This window comes from Ammospiza nelsoni, chromosome 2 (genome assembly GCF_027579445.1).
Source record: "Ammospiza nelsoni isolate bAmmNel1 chromosome 2, bAmmNel1.pri, whole genome shotgun sequence".
NCBI lineage: Eukaryota > Metazoa > Chordata > Aves > Passeriformes > Passerellidae > Ammospiza > Ammospiza nelsoni.
In genome coordinates, this window is record NC_080634.1 from 43,396,182 (window position 1) to 43,419,185 (window position 23,004).

General features: G+C 36.5%; 1 protein-coding gene across 1 annotated transcript in view; it reads right to left on the reverse strand.

Annotated features, from left to right (window-relative positions):
* Positions 1 to 1,974: 1,974 nt before the first annotated feature.
* Positions 1,975 to 23,004, reverse strand: part of TRPC6 (transient receptor potential cation channel subfamily C member 6) — a 78,639-nt gene continuing 57,609 nt past the window's right edge. The window contains exons 4-12 of the mRNA XM_059493766.1: positions 22,393 to 22,557; positions 20,383 to 20,596; positions 18,418 to 18,645; positions 16,432 to 16,696; positions 15,409 to 15,604; positions 14,036 to 14,239; positions 8,027 to 8,110; positions 5,571 to 5,646; positions 1,975 to 4,793 (exon numbers count right to left, since the gene is read on the reverse strand). Coding sequence (XP_059349749.1) covers positions 4,642 to 4,793; positions 5,571 to 5,646; positions 8,027 to 8,110; positions 14,036 to 14,239; positions 15,409 to 15,604; positions 16,432 to 16,696; positions 18,418 to 18,645; positions 20,383 to 20,596; positions 22,393 to 22,557 — 1,584 coding nt within the window. The 3' untranslated portion in view covers positions 1,975 to 4,641. The remainder of the gene's footprint in view (positions 4,794 to 5,570; positions 5,647 to 8,026; positions 8,111 to 14,035; positions 14,240 to 15,408; positions 15,605 to 16,431; positions 16,697 to 18,417; positions 18,646 to 20,382; positions 20,597 to 22,392; positions 22,558 to 23,004) is intronic.

Consider the following 23,004-nt stretch of genomic DNA (forward strand, 5'->3'; position numbering starts at 1 on the left):
GTAGTTTTCCAAGCACAAACTTTGTTAATTCTATTTTCCACCAGCCAAAATAAAATTTAAGCAGGAACCTAAGTACTTAGATTATTCACACCAAGCAGCTTCCAACAAATTTTAAAAAGCGTTAAATATTTACATGAAAAACTAGCAATTCACACTGTAAGAACAATTTCTTCTGTTCTGCAAATGAGAACAGTTTCAGATTATGTGGTTTGTAATGTATTAATTACAGTGTTCAGATAGAAATTTCAAGCCTGAGGGAAATCTCTAAGAAGCAAATGCAAGATTTTGTTGTACTAAACTGCATTTTGGGACACAGAAGTCATGAGAACATGTTCTTAGTAAATTACAGGATACAGCTGCTATAGCTGAAGTACTGCCAAGATCAAGCTATGGTATTTTAAGCTTTGAAAATATATTATTGAAAATATATGCTCACCCTAATGTACTAGAACATGAGACATAAACTTCTCTTTGTCATAAAGGTCCTGGTTTGGCAGCAAGAACTTAGTTGCCTTGTGCTCTGTAACAGAGTTTTTCTCACATTTGTGATAGATTTGGTTAATGGGTGGTTTTGTTTATGCTGACCCACAGCAACACTAATGAAGGAGGAAAAATGAAAATATTGGTGCAAAGAAGAACCCAACTCACCCATCATCCCTGGGGAATGGGATGGGTTCTTGGGATGGCAAGTTAGATCCTGCCCCTCTCAGTGACTGCCCCCATCAGTTCAAGCCCTTCCAATGAGACGATCATTTGTGATGGCTTGTTGGCCTTGCAGCGTTCATGAGCCGAGTGCTGATTTCTGACAAGCTGGGACTTCTCACACTTTAACAGAAATGTTGCCAACAGCCAGAGAGGCTTCTTCAGAGTTAACAGGAGATGAATGGTCACTTCTACTATATGACTTACCTGGAATACTTGTCTACCTTAAGATGACACAAAATCATAACTTTAACCATTTCTATCCACTGAACACAAAGAAAGACTAGACAAGCTCAGTTGCTTGTCTTCATGGCTTTCATCTAAAATCAGACGATGAAATCTGTAGATGCCTCTTCTAAAACCAGCAGCATTCATTGTCTGACAGGCTTGTCCTGTCAGTGCTCTAAATATGGTGTAATGCAGCAGATTTTCACCTGGAATGTCAGAACTTTAATTTGAAATCCCATTGCTTTTTCTCAGCATCTATCACTGTAAATCTTGGGTACCTTAGGCTTGTGTTGCACAATTGGTCTCTAATAAAATTTCCATTCCTCTATGACGTATAAAGCTTTCTCTCAGTATTTAGATGTGATTCTGTTTCATCTAGAATAGTGTGAGAAAACCTTGCACAGACATTGATTTGGGGATTTTCTTACTCCATTGCCTTCTCTTCAGAAGTTCCCAAATCCTTCCATACCTTTTAGTGAAATTTGGGTGAAACAGAAAGGAGATTCTCTAAGGGATGATGAAATCTACTCACCATATTTCATAATTGAAGTTTAAGAAATACTCAGGGGGAAAAATGTATATAAAGACAATACTTCATAGCAGGTCTGGTTTTAGCAGGTCTGGTTTAGATGTGGAAGCTGCTGCTACAAAAACAGAATTACTGAACTCAAGTAATTAACAAGATTTAAAGATACAATTAAGTAGGCAGCAAGACTATCTTGTTATCCTAATAATTCACAAACAAATATGGAAATACTTTCTGATCAAATTATTGTTTTATTAGAAACCAAAAGGAGAACTATGTAAGGTGAAAATTATGTTACTGCAGATGTTCTGAAACATCTAGCACCAGGCACAGTCAAAGGAGACAAAATACTTGGCCTTGAGTCTAATTAAGTATGAAAATACTTCTTTGAAATGTTTTTTTTTAATATTAGTGTTGTTCGGAAATCCAAGTTTTTTACCGTATCAGTCTTCCAAGCAGGAGCAGCCGAATTTCCAAAGTGAAATACCAAAATGTTCATTCAATGGATCACAAAGGCATTTTTAGTTTGGTACATTTAATTTTTTTTAATCAGCATAATATATTTGGTATTGTGCTCATTTAAAATACTACATTGCTTGTCACACTACATTTGGCAATAGACCTCTTCAAATATATTTAACAAATTGTTCCATGAGTAATAACTACATATAAAATATCTTCAATGATTAAAAAAATCCATATGTATTTTCTTCATGAAATACAATATATACATTATGATCTTATAGTTTTAAGGTACATCAAATTTTGGGTTTAAACAAATTCACAGTGTACATTTTACCTCTGTAATAAAAATCTTCACTTTAAAAGTGCCTGGATCTCAACTTGTGTATATGTATTTCCTCTCTCAGGGTTTATGGAGAGTGAGGGTTTACCATCAATGAGCACTACAGCAGATCCAAATTGTGTATTACAATGACCAAAAATTAAGACTTCTGATTACTGAAAGTGAACGCTGGCTGTCCCTCTTACCTCTGATCCTGACCAACAGATTTTCTGAAGAGCTTCCCTCAGATGGAAGATGTGCTTTGAGCAGCATGGCCTCTAACACAGCCCTTCGGTGGGGCTGAATGAGCTGCCCACTGTTTCAGAAAACCAGGTCCAAAATACTCAGGTGGAACTTCAACTCAGAGGCCAGTCCTGGCCAAGAGAGATGGCCAGGAACCATCCAGGAGCCAGAACACAGTGAAGTTACCATCACACTGCTTTCCAGCCTAAGGTCACACCAGCTGCCTGTTGAATCCTGCCACTACCTTTGAATCCTCACTTTCCTCCTTCTCCCTCAGATGAAGAAGCCTTAGAAGTTTCTAAACCCTGAGTTCATTGCACCTGAAGCCCACAGGACACACATTGCTCCCCATACACCATTTGTGGCTAAACTTTCGTGCCAAGCTCTTCCTCCAAAGCACGAAACACAGTCTCAGGGCAAGCTGACCTCAGTCCCCTACCTCCACCTGTCTCCAAGTGATTTCAAAAACCATTCTAATATGTCTTTTTTCCCTGAAAATACACAGTGATTCCATCAATATTTTTTTAAAAAGAACTATCAATAAAAATCCAGCTGGAAACTAATCTAGACCCCATAAAAATAATCTCCAGCCTGAAAGGGAAAGGCAGAAACATTCTAATACATTCCACAGTAAATAAATTTCACAAAGCTAATTTTAAAGCAAATACTGACAAGCCTTTTTTAGTCTTGTTTCATACAAGTCTTTTACAGGTGTGTTATACACCTGGATGCCATGTTATAATTTTTCACAGCCCTTTCACTAATCTCAAAAAAAAAAAAAAAAGCTTAAAGAGAAGCAGAGATGCCCAATGTAATATATGTTTATAACACCTCCAGAATTAGTGGCTGTCCAAAGAGAGAAACACAAATTATTATATTAACCAAGGGAAAAATTATGGAATGGAATTTATGCTGTTTCTATCTGAAAAGACAGAAACCATCTGACTGTCCTGCATGGACATTGTTACACAACAAACAGCCAGACAGAGCATGGGATAGCTCATCTGCAGTTTAACAGAAAGAGATTTTAACTATTGCAATGGGCAGGGTGAAAATGTTGGAGCTTTCTTTACCATGTGGAGTGAAGATTCTTCATTAAAAGAGTCCTAAAGAATACAGCACAAGAGCTGAGCTGTCACCAGTGGAAAAAAGGACGAGGGATGCAAATCCAGAGAAGAAAAGATTTCACTGTGTTTTGCAACAAGATTGTTTTGTTTGCTATCTGTGTCTGCAGAAAATTTAATCATTTAAACAGGTTTAACATAGAGAAAGATGGTCCCCCATGCATGACATTCCCAGAATTCATTCCACCTCAAATAAAAATGTTGCATTCAAACCCCTAACCTGCGGTTTGGGATGTTCAGTTCAAGACATAAAAGCCAGAGAACTTGGGAATTCTGAAACAGATTGGAACATCAAGGGTTAATTATTTTGGGTTAAAGAAGGTTTTCTTCTAGCCTCCCAGGCTCAGAAATAGCTTTTCAATAAACTTGGTGAAAAATATTTCTTTCTTAATGCACTAAATCCCACTGGAACCTAGGTATCTCAAAGGAGAGCCCAGTGCTGACAGGGATCAGTAGGGGAAAATACAACACAGTGCTCTGAGTGTCCTGGTATTTACTTCTACATGGAAACATTCATAGGTTTATTTTCATATCCTACATATTCTTAAGAAAGAGAGTTAGCTTTTTTTCCTTTTTTTGCAAGTTTGGAATGCTGGAAAAATTAAATAGCTTTTGATATATGTATATATATATAAAAGCCTGGATTTTTCTCTTTTGCTTCACTAAAATACATGTAAGAATGGTTACAAAGGGAAATTTGCAAAAAACAAACAGTTAACATAGGAAAAGTTTTGATCTATGCTTTTAATCTTTCGTGACTGAGCTCATTGACATTCCACTGGAATTCTAGACAGTAAATTGAGTACTTAAATTATCTCAGATCAACTACTCTTTAGCAGGTAAAGAATAAATATCTTTACTGAAGTGGTATGGTCTCCCTACTGTAGACCTAGAGGATTTGCAACTGTGTTCTTTCAACGGAATTGGAATGATTTAATTTCTGAATCCTTTTTAGAAATGTGAGCTAGACTCGAGGAAAACAGAAATATGGCTTTAAGTGAATTGTTAACATTCTGTTGCATATCTTATTTTGGTTATCTCTTGCTTTCTTCTTCCTTAGAGTCAAGTGACAGTTTTTCCCCAAGTTTCCTTATAAGTTCTGCCAGATCTTCAGAATTCTGAGATTTTTCCTCAAGGAGTTCATACCGGAGACTTGAGATGTCCTGTTTAATTTCCTTCAATTCACCTGTAACAGATTTTAAAGGATCACAATATTAACAAAAGAAAAAAACAGCATACCCAAATATCTCAAAATTATGGTTTTTTTCCTGTATTTCTTTGTTGCAACAGAAGAAGTAGATATTCTGCTGCCCATTGGTGAATCATAGGATATTCTGAGTTGGAGGGGACCCACAATGACCATTGAGTCCAGCTTTAAGTGAATGGTCCAAGTGGGGATTAAACCCAAAATCTTGTTGTTATTAGCACCATGCTCTGACCAGCTGAGCTAACCTCAGTGGAATGGTGCCTTGGAGATAGGAATATGAAGATGCAGTTCAGGAATCAAACAAATCTGAAGGCAAAAGTGTGAGAGACCATGAGTTCACAAAACTCACATGATCTATTTGATGGAGGATGCTGTTCTGCTGCAAGAGAGATCACAGAATCACAGTCACAGAATCATTTAGGTTGGAAAAGACCTCTAAAATCACTGAATCCAATCATTAACCCATCACCGCCCAGACCACCAGATCTTTAAAGAACCATATGATCTTGAAGGGCTCTTCTAAACCAAACTATTCTATGATTCTATTATTTCTAAATGTAGCAACACATTTTAACACTTGTCAGATCAGTGACAGTTTCTGATGGGGGAGAAGAGACATAAATCCCATCTCTTCAACAGCATGTTAATTTTACCTCTTGCACTTGTAAAGATGTGAAGTGGATTAAGTATTTTGGAAATATATAATCACTTTAGTTTGATTCTCTGATGAAACATACAATTCATCAACATACTCACCTTCATTGACTTCATCACTTTCCTTATCGATCTGAGCTTTCAACACGTATCTTTTAATAAGACGCTTCATTATTTTCTGCAGAGAAGAAACAAAGAAAGGAAAGGGGAGTTTTCTTAGTTGGACTAGTATTGTTATGACTTTTCAAAGTAAGAGCTCTCGTCCTGATTTCAGCTGGGACAGAGTTAATTTTCCTTTTAGTAGCTTGTACAGTGTGAGTTTGGGCTAGTATGAGAATAGTGTTGATAACACACTGGTGTTTTAGTTGTTGCTGAGCAGTGATTACCCAAAGGCAAGGACTCTTCAATGCCTCATGCTCTGTTGCTGAGCAGGGGCACAGGAAGCTGGGAGGGAGAATGGTTGGGACAGCTGAACCAAGCTGGCCAGAGGAATATTTCATACCACAGAGTATCATGCTCAATATAGACACTGGGGAGGCTTGGCCTTGAGGGGTGATCACTGCTCCTTTATGTCTCCTTCTCATTACTACCACTACTACTACTTTTTTTTTTCTTTATTTAAATTAGTGAAGTATCATTATCTGAACTCACAGGTTTTACCTTTTATGATTCTCCTCCTCATCGCATGAACTTGGAAGGCGCAGTGTGGGGGCAGTGAGTAAGCAACTGTGTGGTACTTAGTTGACACACAGGTTAAATTATGACACCTCTGTTACCTTCTATTGCATTCTGATACTTCAGTGTAGAACTTGACAAGTTAAAGAAACTTAATGTAAAAAACTTCATGATTCTGCATATATATATATATATATATATATATATATATATATATATTTGAAAGTTAGAGAACTACACATAATCTTATGAATGCTATAATTCATAAGCTTTAACCTACTACTGGAGGCTGTAAGAGCTATTAATAGAGTTGCATCTTTGATCTCCAAGTAGATGAAGCCATCTGGCCTTTATTGCCACCCAAAGATGATAATGACCCTGCTTAGCATTGCTAGTTGTAATTCCTTTAGTTTGTTAAGTTTATTTGAACCTATTTTGATATATTTGCTAAGTCATGTTTTCCCAGTGTAGGGCTTGCTTAGAGAAAATGGGATCCAAAATTCTAAGTCATTTAAGTGTCTCAGCTGGGACTCATATAACCAAAGACAGATACTTTCTAAGGTAAATATATGTATTATTTCCTTCTATGGATAAAAGGAGCAAACCTGAGATCACAGCTCATCTGAGACAACTAAAACTGATCAAATAGCTTATATCATGAGAATGACCAACCTCTCTGCTTAATAAGGGGAATCTAGGCCAGCAAATTTATTGTAAATTTTACCTTTCCAGGAAAAAAAATTAATTCTGACCCTGATTCTCCCAACAGTTCAAATTACTTAAAAAAGAACAAGGTATCCAAGTACGTTTTAGGATATGTATTTCTGCCTTTGGGTTTAATATTTTCATAGGGTGTAATCCATGACATCGTAATACTTTTTCTTTTCCAGCTTAAGATAGAAAACATTCATAGATTTATATTTCTACTTTTGTCTCCACAATAATAGAGCTGGTTTTGAGGTGAGTCATGCCAGATTAGTGGTCCCAGGCCATCACCGTAGTCACGCCTGCAAGGTCAGCAGCTGTACTGTTTATTACAATGATCCAAGAATCTTTCAAATACAAAGCCACACTACATGTTTATGGCATAGATTTTTAATCTTAGTATCTACCCCTGCATCATAATGAAATTGGCTGTGAAAAAGTGAGGGAGTTTTGGAACAGACTCCTGTAGACACTGCATAACATAAAAGTGGAGCGGAGCTAGCCTGCCCAAGGGAAAATCTCTCTTGTGATCAATAAACTATACTCATTTTCTGTACCTTTTTTCATTCAGATTGTATTTTTATATTACCCAGGCAGCTCTTGCTTCCTCCTTTCCACCCACTTTGCAGTATTACAAGAAGGAAAGAAGCAGTCTCTGGACCAGAATAGCTGAGATTTATGAGGACTGTGCTGGGTCTCTTTATACTTAACTGCACAAAGGCTCACTGCAGTTGTTTAGGAGGCAAAGGAAAACCAGACTGCATTGATAGGATAAAGGCTGACAGATACTCGCAGTGCTTGAGGCATTTGTATGTAGAGATGTGCCACAATAAGCTCATCTGCTTCAGCAAATGGAATGGAAAGATTTGGGGTTCTTTTTGGATTTCTCAGTTCACATTGTGCAGTTGAGAACTCAACTCTAAAATTAAGAACATTTTTCTAGAACACATAAATAAATTGCACTGTAAGGGTGCCATTTAAGAAAAAAAGAGTAGCGAAAAACACCCTCAAATTGTACTGCAAATACCTAAACCATTTCATTTATTTCTGAAATATACAAGGTCTGTGGATTTATCCTTGACTCATGTTACTTAGCATAAATTCAAAACTGTCCTCATGCCATCAGTCTGCCAGTTCTACTATTTCTTGATTTTATTTAAAAATAAACTGTTTTTTACCTGGTATTGTCTTGGAGGATTGTTTAAACTGTTCAAGTGAAATTCATCTGAGCTTCTTATACTTGATTGCTTCCTTTGATCAAGCTGAAACAGAATCATTATTTATAGTACAAAATAAATAGAAGATCAATATGTATATCTCATGTATATATCCTATGACAGAAAACCTAAGGCATCACAAAATGGTGAACTGGAACTCAAGCTGAACGACTGGGCTGCAGTAACAGTGAACAGAAACTGCAAAACCAAATGGTATTGCTTTAGATAAAGAGTGGGGCGGGTTCAACAAATAGCAGTGCAAGAAATATAAGTCATGGTGGATCTGGATGAGGAATAAGTGGGACTACCACTAAAAATTCAGTTCCCTGAAATTATACACGGTCCAACCAAATTTTTACTCTTTCAAAGGATGGGACCATCAGAGCAGTGTCTCAAATCCCATTAGATGTTTTGTACTGCCATTGAACCTCTCTATGTTGTGCCCTAATATATCAAGTATCTACTGATAAGCAGACTTTGAAGCCTGTTAAAGATCTGTGGGATATGCTGGGAAACAATTTGTTGACAAAAATGGGGCAGGATTTGCTGCTTACACAGCTGTACACCGGGAATAATTTAAATACTATTAGATTTTGCTCAGCATTCCATAGAATCACAGAATTGTTTGTGTTGGAAGGGACATCTAAAAACAGGTAGTGCAATGCCCCTGCAGTTGGCAGGGACACCTTCTACTAGATCAGGCTTGTATTTTGATACAAAAATTCATTAAATCTATTGGTAAAATACATTCATTAGCAAGCAATATAAAGTGCACACTGAATTTGGGAATTTTTGGTTCTTCAGAAAGATTCACAAATCTGTTTGCCCATACTTTAAAAAAAAAATTATTTATCTATTTAGTCTATGTTTACTTGACTAAGAAAAAGTAATTATAAAAGATAAATAATGTAAAACATATAAAACAATTAATATTTCTCTTATATATTAATCTACATATGGACAGGCATGTATAGAAAGGGCAAGTTACTATTTTTTCATGCTTGAATAAAGCTACTTCAGATATTTTGAATATATCTTAAAAAGTATAATCTTATCAAAATGTTTTAAACCTACCTTAAACTAGGTATCTGATTTATAATAACAAATAATGACTAGTGAGTTTACACAATCACTACAAAATCACTATGTTTTTCAGGATTTTAGAACTAATTATACTTTCTTGGGCCTCATCTACTGGGTTAAAAGAGAAAAACAATCTTCCTGCTATTCCAGCTCCTGGATTTCTCATGCAGCACTTTTTGAAAAAGTGTAAGATCACGCTTCCTCTGCAGCAGTAGAGGGAAGTTGCCTTGGGTATTTACTATGTATTTTATTACATATTTTAAAAGCAAAGTGTCATGCTGGTTACCAGTTTCAAACTTATGTTACACTGATTCACCTCAAAAGTTAATCTACTGCTCAATTACAATTTGATTTTCACTTGAAATAGCAAAATTGGAAATATGTGATGACATGAGTTATGACACTGCAAACTTGTAAAACCAGGCACACTGTAATGCCTTTATGTTAAACTTCACCCTCCAGCACAGTCTTTAGGATAATAATTTACTTTTAATTAGCCACCTTGAAAGTTGGCAGGTAAATCAGAAGTGTGAAACTTTAGATCTTATGTGTAGCAGTAACAGGACACAAGATCCACTGTAAATTGCTGAATGACCACTTGGTGGCAGAGACTGCCAAGATTTCATTATCACATTTAACATTTGTTAACTCTCTTTAAGCTCTGTTTAAGCTTCCTGCTTAAGGTTTTTTCTTTCTCCAAAATTAGTACTAGAGTGCACTCAACCTGCCACATGGGTGACTGACCTAGAATCCGTATTTTTAAGTTATCATTTATTGAATATGAGTAACCAGAGAGGAAATGATGTAAATTAAATAGAACAATGATATAAATCCCAACCAAAATAACTCTTCTTCTAGAGTGGGGGGTGAAATATGAAATGCAGGATATATGGATCATTGTTCTTTGAAAACATCTTCATCTTTACACTTGCCTCTCATTTCATTATTCTCTTGTATTACGTAAAATTCAATCAGAATAGTAATGAAATTGTTATAGCTGGTTTCTTCAGCACCTCATTAATGTCTTAAATCAGAAACTGCTGTCAACTTGCAATTCCAAAAAATTGTACTTTCTTGGATCAAAAAGGAGGGTTACCAGAAAGTGACTCAGTTTGTGCTCCTGTAAGCAGACATCACTCATGAAAATTTCAGAGATACTGTTTTACACTAGGAAAGTTAAAGTTAACATATTTTTCTTGTTTGAGTGAGGGCTTAAAGCTACTTCAATAAATAGCTGTCCCTTACTACTTTTCTGAAGGGCCATGTTTAATGAACAAAATTTAAATATATTATCTCTCACTGCTGATTTTTAGCTCAGGAAGATGAACAAGTTCTGTGACACTTGAACAATAAATTTTCTCAATCCCAAGGCAATTTTAAATTTAGAACAGTAGTCAAAGTAGGTTTTTTTAAAAAAAAAATCTCCTTTTCCTTAATTTCTTTTTTCTTTTTTATTGGTTTGAGTTTCTCACTCGATATTTAAAAAGTCTATTCTAGCCTGAAAAAGGAATGTGGATTTTAATCAGCAGCCTGAAAGAAAACATCTTCACAGTCTTTAGTATTGCATTTAGATATGTCTCAGGAAATTAATTTCTGGTGTACTATACTTTGAACACAGCTATGTAAATTACTTGCTGTTTAGCACTGACAGCATCTGGCTTTGTTTTCTGCTAGCAATGATCAGGGCAGAGCTGGAGCTAGGAGTAGAATTTCCTTCCTTCCCACCCTAATTCTTGTCTTCCCACTCACTCTGAAGCTGCAGCAGCTTTTGCAGAGAGAAGATGCAGGCTCTGCAGCAGAACAACCCACAGGCTGGCTCTGGATCAGTGAACCCCAGTGTGTGTTAACATTCCTGGGCACTGCAGTGCAATGTCTCCCACCAGTAAACTTTCACTGTCCTCCCGGGTAGGACTCACACCAGAGCAACCTTCTGTCTTCCTAGGCACAGTCTGGCAACTGGAATGGCTTGGGGACAAGAGGTTTCCTACTTTGTGAGGAACACTACCTGAATAGGGGCAAGCCATTCCTGAATTGGCCTCCATGCCCAGATAAGCTACCCAAGTTATACTAGCACAAACACAGCCCTCAAGTCTTGGGTCTGGTCTTGCCAAATCTTTCCTTATCTTTCCACAGCTCATTTTATTTATACTATAAATATACCTGCACAGGTAGCTCCTTGCTCAGCAGTCATAGCAGCATCAACCCACTCAGCACTAAGGGAACCAAAAGTCAAAATCCCAAAAGCCTGAGAGTGCCCTTGAGAAGATGCCATGACAGCCTAAACAATAATGAATCGCCAACAGTGGATAAAAAGGTTACACAAAACCACTTTAGCTACTTCTTGGAAGTGCACAGGATGGCAACAGATTCAGATAAATTCAGCATGTAGAACCCCAAAAGGTAAGTGAAAATGCAATCATCTGCCACTGTCTGCTGCAAAACCTGAGAAATTAATAAATACAACTCAGACACTTTATGTTTTTCAATGTAAAATTTCAATTTTTTAAAATTTGATTTGCATTTTTATAGCTGCTTTGGCAGCAGAGTATGCACATTTCATTTAGGATTAGTTATACTAAAATCTGAGTGTAAAAGCATTAATATTTGAAGACAAAATTAATTCAGGGCTAGGAAAAAATCTGATAAACAATGTTTGCATCCCTACAGCTCTCTTTCAGAGCGACTGCTGTAAAAGCTGACAAATCTGCTACTGTTTTATGTAGAACTGGTTAGGATTACACTATGCACCTTTCTAGAAACATGCTAGAAAACATGAATTGCTAGGTTTGAATGGAGTGATAAAAATACATCTTCTTTCCTTAGTCTGTATAAATGGGACTTATAAGAATACCTGTTTTATGGGAACATAAATTTCATGCTAAAAAGTCATTTACACAAGCTTACAACCTACTTAAGTGCTTTTAAAATTCACAGACTAAGTGAATTAGAAAAAAAAACATTTGTTTTTTTCCACCACCACTCATTTTTAAGTTTATATGCATCTCCTCAAATGCACAATATTTTAGTGATGACTTTATCACTCACAGAGGTTTTAAAATCGGGTTGCATCACGCAGCTTGAAGAAGAGTTTTGCAAATGTCAGATTCATTAAAAACCTGAGCAAATACATGTGTCATTTCTATTAGGTCCTAAATACATTAGGATTAGATTTTCCCAACAAAATGAAGTGAGATCTGTGAAACACTAGAAAAATTACTGGTAATAGAGATGAGACACTTGAACTTAATAGCAATTTTGACTTAGGTAACAGTGTTTGTAATACAATACCTACATTTGTTTTCATAAACGGTATAAACTTACCCAGAGGCACAGGATTTTTCCCTAAAAGTCCATTTTTTCTTTCTAGGACTGTGAGCACTTTTTCCTCTTTTACTCTTCAACTAATAAGTGTGAAAAATGTTCTGGTCACATTGGTGACAGAGAACTGACAGATGCATGTAAATTCTTTACTGGTCCCCAGACTAAGGACTAATGGCTCTTGACAACAAATTCAAGAACTTTTAACCTTGAACAGGCCTCTGCTCAGACCACGGCCCATTTTAACAAAGATTCTTCCATACTTAAATTTCCTTTGAAGAAAATTTTGCTTTTCCAACATGAAAAATTCTTTCCTTTTTTTGTTTTTTCCTGTATGTTAGCATATGCTCACCTTTCTACTCACTACATCTGATCAGCTGCCTTGGATAACTCTTTTTCCCTAAAATGTTAAAATAGTGCTAGAATAGTGCCAGGCTTTACATTTCCAATGCCACCTAACATTCCATGTTTTTCTCAAGCAATTGAAATAACCTATACCAAGATAGTGTAGGAAAAATACACCTGCTACAAACTAAGCAAGTCCAACGCATCAACTCAAGTGCTTTTTACTGAAGCTGTGTAAGTAAAACAGGAAACAAAATATTTTACAATAAAAGCAAAGGGCATTTTCAGTGGAAGCAGAGACAGGGTGCCAAGGGGGGACTTTGGAGACTGCCCAGGCATGTGAGGGTGGCATTAGGAAAGACAAAGATTGCCTTAAGCTGACATTTGCAAGAGCAGTAAGAAATATTGCTACAACAGCAACGTAAGGCAGCACAAGGAAAATGCAGACCTGTTGGCAGTGGGGAAAGGGATTTAAGTGACAGCTGGATTAAGGTAAGAATGAGGGACTTGATGCCTTTTTTGCCTCAGGTTTCATCAACAGTTTCTCAGACCTCTGTGCCCAGTGAAGGAATTTGAGGAGACAGGAAGAACTTGAACCAGGCAAATCCAGAGCGCTACATCCACAGGTGTATCTGAGAGAGCAGATGCACCCCTTGTAAATACGCTATCATCTCTGAAAGACCAAGGGTATTGGGAGAGGTCCCCAAAGGCTGGAGAACAGCAAATGTCAGATCCATCTTCAAAAAAGGTCAAAATTATGATTCGAGCAACCCTGGGCCACTCAGCCTCCCTTCAGTAACTGGCAAAAAAAAGCAATGAAAAATGAAACTTACTGGAGCACATTCAAGAACAGATGGTGACTGGAAAAACCAGGTATGTATTTATGAAAAGTAAAATCTGTCTGACCATCTAGATGGTATTCTGAGATAAAGTGACTCGCAGATAAGGGGAAAGCAGGAGATGTCATTGGACCTGAACTTCAGCAGGGATTGTAATTATTCTATTCTATTCTATTCTATTCTATTCTATTCTATTCTATTCTATTCTATTCTATTCTATTCTATTCTACTCTATTCTATTCTGATCTCCCATATTAGTGACTGATTCAGTATGAATTAAGTAGGTTGGGAAATTCATGAATAAAGCAGGGCAATAATAAAAATAAAGTTAAAACTGGCTTTATCTTCTAAAAATAGCAGTCAGTATATACAAGAAAAAAATTACCTTATTCATCTCTGCATCTTCCTGAAAGCTTTTCTTTTGGCACAAAAATGGTTTAGAAATACATTTTTTGATTCTGATTAGGAGATACAGCAAAGATTTTGGGCTTGGCACTAAGTTGAAGGGTACTGGAAGAGTTCTCCCTTCTTCAAAGTAAGAAAACCAAAGTTTAGCCCTTGCAAATTTCCATTCTACATCAGCATCATCCTGTAAAACAGAAACACAGCAGTTAAGACATGGTTAATACCACTCTGAGTATTGAAGATGCTTTAGCTAAACTTCATGTGTGTTTTAAGTGTAATTGGCTGAAGTAAATCTCAAACAGATCAAGATCTATGAAAACCAAAATTTCAGTGAATGGAACTGTTCTTAATCCATTTAATGAGCTTATGCAATTGCAGAAGAACAGAATGGATTTAATTTAAATGTTGTTTATTCCACAATAAGTGCTAATAGTCTGTGGTACAGGACCACAATGACAGACTCTATTACTAGCCTGTAGACTCTATTACTTTAAACATGAACTTTAAAAAGATGAGGTGATTCTTACCTAATTCCTTCAATTTTCTGAAGTATATGATTAATCTAGATATAGTATCATCACCATGGTTTATGTTTATCATTTATGATCACCAAAACACTCACCTTATTTCCCCCTGTAAAGTTTAGGAGGGTTTTCTACAGAAAGGACTGACATCAGTTCAAGGTCATGACTCAATATTGCTGTACCTTAGAGGCTGTTTTGTCCAGTCACTGTATTTTTAATGCTCCAAAGCTGATAGATTTGCCCTGTGGCCTCCTGATTCAGAAGAATGTGAACATCCCTAGAAAATGTCTTGCTCTTGCTCTAGCTTGACAATGCTACAGGCCCCAGTCAGAGCCCAGAATGTGAGACCAAAGTGGAGTCAAACCCAACCGAGTTTGATGCTTTGGCAAGAGCAACCCCTAGGAAAGTCTGGGATGGCCCAGCTCCTGGAGATCTGCTTACTTTTTTCCTAAACAGTGATAATGATTTAGCCCTCTGCTTTCCATGGAATGCAAAAGGTAATGCTGGATTTCGGCAAGTAATTACAAATGAGGCAAATGAAAGATTCACAAAGTCACATCATGTAGCCCATACTCTTCAGGAACATAACACAATTCACCAGTAGTTTCTTATTCCAGTCTGGTTCTTACTATTGCAAGCACATGCAGCCAAGTAATTGACAGGTATTTTATAATAAAAATGAACAGTGGCATTAATATTTTCTTCTGAAATTTTCCAAAAGCTTATGTGGTACTTGTCTTGATGTCAACATGAAAATTTTCCAAGAGCCAGAGACAATCAGTTGCAACAGTAAATAGGGTGATATTTCATCATAAACGGACTTTTTTACCTCAATTTCCTGGAATGAACTGTTGATCATAGCGATAAGCATGTTCAGTAAGACGATGACCATGGTAACATTATAGACTCCATAGAGAACATAGCCAATATTTTCAATAAATTTGTGTTTATAATTGATAACAACTGATTTAACTTCTGAGAGTCCAAATATAGCCCAGAACAATGTTTTGAAGCTTTCTTCAACACTAAAAGGAGAAATTGGACACATGCATACGTTATTGAAGAAAAGCTGTATATTCTTATTGTAGAAATTGCCAGTTATCAATTTTATACAGTGTACAAATTTTTCCATTATCATAATGTTTAACTACATCTCTGTACATAAAAGTAGACTGTCTAATTTCATGGCTGTTTCATAACACAAAATTCCTAATAGAACTAACAATAAAACCATCTGATTCAGATCAGATGGTTTTACGAATCATATATCCATCCTCAAAAGAATATTACAATGATTCACTTGTTAACTACTTTAATTTATATACTACAAGCTTGCTGTTAGCATGAAAAAAAATTAAAAATAATTAACCTGTAAATACTTTATTTAAATTGCATCATTAGTTCACTTACTGAGAATAATTTCACTGCTAATATGATAAATATTAACATGAAACTAAAGTATATAAACTATGAAGAAGACAGGATATCTGATGGCAAATCAGCAATTTTCAAAAAAATTAGTCTTATGGACCATAATCTTCCAGCTGAGATTTTACTATTCCACAATTCCAGGGTAAAGTCATGGTGTGGAAATAGTGATTTTTTTTTTCAGGTTAGTTAATTTAAATGCATGTATCTCGTCCTGATAATTTATAAATAAACGTAAGTCCAAACCTCTGAGGTACTTTTTCCTATTTATCTCCATCTCTTTGAAGACTTATTTTCTCTTGCTTTGATAAAGAGATCTCATTTCCCCACATCCAAAAATACAGTAGCATTGCAAAGAACATTTAGTATTTTACTGAGTTATTGGTAAGAAAATAAAGGTTGCAATTTAATCAGTTGTACTTACGTTGTGAACGCTTCATTTTGTTTTGCCCCCAGATAGTAGGAATAGAGATTAAACATGCCTATCATGAAAGCCACAAACACCATGATAAATATCACCATAAACTTGAAGATGTCTTTCACGGTTCTGCCAAGTGATATCTGCAGTGGCCCAAAGCTTTCATTAGCTGGTAAGATGTAGGCTATCCGTGAGAAACTCAACACCACTGCAATTGCATACAGCCCTTCAGAAATGATCTGAGGATCAGACGGATCCCAGTTTATTCTGGCTGTAAAAAAGATGAGAATTCCTGTCAATACATGTGCTTATCTAAGGGAGGCGTTTTTGGACCACCTGCTGCCAATGCTCTGCCTAATGTAGCCCAGGGTACCACGGGCCTTCTTTGCTGCACAGGCTCGTGTTCAACCTGGTGTCCATCAAGTTATCTTTGCTACCCTATGAAAAAACCTGGCATTAAATACTCACTATTAATACCATCCATACACAGATGGTCTTCAAACAGACTTCAGTGTACATGCATACATGAAAAAAATGCCTCAATTATTGCTTTTAGGACTTATGTGAAATTTATAACTTTCAAGTAAAATTTATAAGACTACAATTTAATGTGTTTCAGAATATATACACTTTAATTGCTCTGCTTTTCTGCAGTCTGGAAACTTTCTGAAACCTTTTCAGAAACAGTATCTGAAGCACAGAATAAAGACAGAAACTGATGCAATTTAGTATCTAGAGAAAAATATCTAATAATGGTAAGTGAGATGTGGTGGTGTTGAGAGTGAACACAAGTCAGCAGTGCTTAATTTTTAGCCCATTTGGGCAAAATACCTTCTAGGACTTCCCAAATATCCCAAGAAAGTTTCTTAACATTTTTATCTCTTACTGGTAAAGAGCAAGGATTGAAAAATATTAAAGAAATAGAATAGAGTCTCTTAGCAAATAATATATAAAAGATATATTGGTTTTTCTGGCAAAATAGGTTTATGAACTTCCTGCACCTCATTGCTCAGTTCTGTCCCTGCATTACAATACATTCCATTCAAAGCTGCACCACCACAGACTGGTTGGCAGGACAGTATTGTATAACTGAACAGATTAAAATTATCTAGAAAAGGGGTGGGTGACAGTGAATTTATTTTGATATTAGTTCATTTCAGTGCTGTCTAGAACAGTCTACAGAAAGATGTACCAAGGCAGACAGGGGAGCTATGATCAATAGTGGAATCACAGAAACATAGAATATGCTGAGTCAGAAGGGACCCATCAGGATCATTAAGTCCAACTCCTGGACGTGCACAGCACCATCCCCAGCAGTCACACCATGTGCCTGAGAGTGCTGTCCAAATGCTTCTTGGTCCCAGTCAGGCTGTGACCACTTCACTGGGGAGCCTCTTCCAGTGCCCAAAAACCCTCTGGATGAAGAACCTTTTCCTGATATCCAGCCCAAACCTCCCCTGACACAGCTTCAGGCCGTTCCCTCGGGTCCTGTCGCTGGTCACCACAGAGCAGAGATCAGTGCCTGCCCCTCCTCCTCCCCTCACAAGGAAGCTGTAACAGAAATGAGGTCTCCCTTCAGTTTCCTCCCCTCCACGCTGAACAGACCAAGTGACCTCAGCTGCTTTTCATATGACTTCCCCTGAAGGCCCTTCAGCATCATCATTGCCCTCCTTTGGACACTCTCCCATAGTTTAATGGTTTTTTTATGTGGTGGCACCCAGAACTGCCCCCAGCACTGGAGGTGAGGCTGCCCCAGCCCAGAGCAGAGCAGGACAATCCCCTCCCTTGCCCAGCTGGCCGTGCTGTGCCTGATGCCCCCAGGACGGGGTTGGCCCTCCTGGCTGCCAGGGCACTGCTGGCTCACGTTCAACTTGCCATAAAGATAAAGAAGAGAAGCAGTGGGAATTTCTTCACATTGTGAAACTATGGAATTGGAGACTAATTAAAAGAAAATCAGTTTGTTTTGGCCCAATAATTGTGCCATCAACTCACCCAAGGTGTAGTATTTTATGTTGGGCTCCAGTGTTGGACTTGTCAGATCTTTCATATTTGCATCAACGATGTTCTGGGCTCTGGATGCATGCCAAAACGCCATAAACCTTGCTATAAATGATGCTGCAAAAATTGCTAACATACCAAAATCAAGCATATTCCATAACTCAAACAGGTATTCCTTTGGACCTTGGGACCAAATTTCTTTACATTCAGACCATATCATGCCTGTATAAGAGAGAACAGAGAAAACAGTGTGTTCTTTATTCCTCATGCTTGTTTAATATTTTTATTATATATAGGACATGCTCTTGGTGGCAGTCAAATTCAAAACTATTTTGATCAGTGGGAGTTCAAACACAAAATTAAATCCTTGGACCTGCAAATTTATATACATTCTGAGACTTCTTTCTCATCTAAGTAATAATAACAATCTTTCAGACTGCTTCTTCCTGTAAAACTAAAAAAGCTTTCCAAGAGAGGAATGGGATGTGAGTATTACCATCTGTTACAGACACAGAATGAGATGAGAAGAGCAGAAATACTCTGGCATGAACATTCAATGGTGGCAGAGCTAAAGCATAACTCAAAATTTCTTATTTGCCATTTTCCTGGCTACAATCTCTTTTACATATGTGACAAATGATCATGAAAGTAAGACTCAGACCTAATTCTTCTTCAATAGGACAAAGGTATCTGTCTGATTCCTAACTAGTAATAAAGTGGAAGTACATTATCAGCTTATGACAGCTTTTTTCATTGTGAAAACCCTTTTTTCTTTTCAAGGTAAAAAATATGTAATTATGAAGTAAAATTCTAAAGAGCTAATAACTAAATGGAATAATGTCACTAATTTTTACACTTACTAAATTGAAAGCACTTTTGAGATAAGGACAATAATAATGTCAATTACAGTCAATGTTACATCCTGTATGCATGAATCAATTTTTCATAAACTGTCTTATGCATGACACTGATACAAAAATAGATTAAATTAGCAAAGTAGAACTTCAAATTGAGAATTTATGATTTATTTCTTTATTACCAGATGAAAATATTGATGTTTATAGACTTTGAAAGTCTAAGTGCTATATTATTCCTAAAATAAAAAATTATAATAATTTATAAATAGCTTTACAAATAAATAAATAAATACTGCCAAGGTCTTTTAAAGCTATAATCAGTTGGTATACAAATTTTGATCACAGTGAGATCATAAAAGCAATATACTTTAAATGCATAAGGTCTTGAATGGATAGCTTGAATTTAGCTTTCCCTTTTTATAGGCATAAGTAACAACCAGATCCTTAAAATACTTGGACATCTAAACCCTACTGACTAAAAGGTAGTAGACTTGAAAGTAAGAATCTGACAGCGAATATATTTTGGAAGGTCTATGCTCAAGTTCTGATGCTGAAGAGTTCTACATCACCAAGTTGAATGGGTCTGCTCAGAGTATTGTTCATAGAACTCATTTAATTCCTGTGTCGGGATGGAAAAAATAAACCACTGAATCTTCTGGGATCTATATTCTTCTCTTTTGTCACTAATATATTCAGCTAAACACTATTAGTTCTGCAGGCATGCTTGCAAAATAAGAGATTAAGAGACAATTGGACACAAATTAATCTTGTCTCATCACGTAAAAATCTTTCCTCCTGGAAATTCACACCGAGACTCAACCACCCCAAAAACTGATAGACACTTTGCTTTGATATTCATAAAACTGAATTAATTAATCTTCAGATAATATAGATTTCACCTAAATACTTAGTCTGTATGTTTGTGATCAACTAGACACCTGAATCCTGCTGCCATCTAATAAAAAACAAAAGGCCCACATGGGAATGCAGACAGCTGAATAAACTCCCTTTGTTGCAATTTTTACACAAAACGTTAAAAGGAAAGGGTTCAGTTGGGTTCAGCTTCACTTGTAATCATAGCAACTTAAGCAAAAATTTTTACCTACTACCCAAGAAATAATAAGCATCTCCATCCATGAGAAACATGATGTTTTCATCCTAAAAAGCTGTTTTACGTTGTCTGTTGTTTCATTGGGTCGGAGTTTGGTGCCATCAAACCTGTCAGCTGCATTCATGACAAGCAGACCAAGAAAAATGGTGAAAGAAGCTGCATGGGCTACAAACTTCATGAATGGGCCACGCATTATCCTCCCCAGCTGCAAAAGAGATCAACAAACACAAGGCTATTGCACTCATTGATTCCAAATAAAATGTATATAAAAAGAGCAGTAACACAGATAATCATATATTTCAATAATACAAAGCAACAAATATCTGAAAACGTTTGTATACTGTGATGCCCTGTTCACAGTCATCTTTACAAGTTTCTACTGATTTGCTATTTTCAGAGGAATAATCCATCAGTTTCACTGTTAGGATATCAGCAATAGATTAAAAGTGAAACTGAAATGAAAAATAAAAAATATATATTTTAACTCGGTGACTTGAAATAATACTGTAATTATTTTTGTCATTATTGTCTATTACAGATAATCAAGAGAAAAATCTATTACAGCTGTTGAATTTTTTAATATTAGCTAGCTTCATTGTAAGGCAAGACAGAAAATAAGATTTTGACACACTTACTAAAAGCATTATCATTATGAGTGAATTATGAAGAAAATAATTCCCTTTCCTGACTGATGAGATACTCAATTTAGCACAGTTATTGTGCAGTTTTCCCAACTTATTTTCTTTTTTTAAAAAAGTCGTGACATCTCAAAAAGTTGTATTTGTAGTTCTGTAGAGTCTTAACTTCCTCCTGACTTGTACAAAGGAAAAGTTCTCAGCTTTGTAATCACTATGAACAACTTAAAAAATAGCTTAGCGCAACACTTTAAAACCTGAAAGCTCCACACAAACTCACATGAGGTTGAACTTTTAGCAATTCTTTATTTTTGAGAGTGCCTGTATTAGTATTAAAAGTCTTAGCTTGTCCACTTAGGTTGGCAGCTCCAGAAAAGTACTTTTTAATTTTAGACTGACCGCATTTGTATATGACAAATAAATCATTTAAGGAAAATAGCAAGGTAAGTCAGTGCTACAGCAAAAATTCAATTACTGAAATGTGTTGTATCTCAAGGCGTTTTAAGAGAAAATTCTTCATAAACCCCCTAGGCATAATACTAAAAAGTGAAAATAATGCAACTCATTTTTATTGTCTAGATTGAAAGAGATGAAAAAAATTGGCAAAACATAAAAGGCTACAGAGTCTAATCTGCTAGAATTGTGGATCTTGTACTGCAACATGTTGAATAATCCTTATAGGATTTGTCCCTCTAACATACTTTCAAGGGAAATTTTCCATGAGTGTCCACTCAAAAGGGATACTGGCCAACTGAAACAGGGATTCAACAAAAAGCTCAGTGAGGTCAAAAACTGCAACCCATCTTTATCAGAAAGGTTTTCCATACTATATATAAACCAAACCAGATATATTGGTAGCACCTAATCCCAGACAGAGTATTCCAAGTGAATGCAGGACAGGTTGTACAACTGCTTTGAAGACCTCACAAAATATGATGAATACTAGCAGTGTCTTGACTTTTATAGAGCTATTTTTGATAATGAAAAAGAAAATTTCCTTTGAAGCAACTGGAATCAACCCACAGCCTGAGCTTAGCTTACATCTGAATCAATGGAAAATGAGTATCCTCTGAAATGCCTACTAAGGCAAGAATTAAATGAAAAACTGTTTGACTGGTTTATAAAGCAGGATTTCCTCAATGTAACACTTGGTTGACCATTTTAACTTAGTTTCCTTCACACTGCAATTAACACATTTACTTGCCTTAATTACAATTGCCTGAATGTGCAACCTTGCAGCCATTCCACTCTAACCTGGCTTTAAAACAACATGTTTCTGAAGTGCTGTGTAAGTGTGTCTTTGCCATACAGGAATTTACAGGCTGGGGAGTTCTTAGGAGGCCCTGACAGGGCTTCCCAGGCTGACCTTACTGCAAGGAGCAATCCAATAGGCCATGGAGAGGAAGGGCAGTCCGACCGCAACGGCGAGGACAACCAGAAACTTCACTGCCATCGTCTGCTGCCGCAAACCCGACAGATTCTCGTACCAGATAGAGAGGAGCTGCTGCTGGCAGTTTGGATGTGCTACAAACTAATAAAAATAAAAAAGAGCACAAAAATGATACTGCTTTCAGAATAACTTCTCTTAAAATACAGCTATAGGTAGCAGATTAAGAATGCTGGAATTGTGAAAATGCAGCTTAAACTCAAAGGAGCATTAACAGGGGCATAAGAAAATCTATTTTGATAAGCTAAATCTCCCAGCAAACATGCATGTTGCCATCAGCAAGAAATACTTGAACTAAAAAACTTATTTATTAACACTATGTTCCATCACAAACTATTAATTTCATCTAAGGCTGATTTATCTGGGCAAACTCTATATGTTTCTGACATTTATAATTTTAATTATACTGCTTCAGAAATTCCAACACCTTGAATCTTCTGTTCTGCAAAAATCGCTACGTAATCTTCACTTAGGAAAGAAATAATACATCCCATTTTCACATAATTACACAGAAAATACCATTTTTTTCAG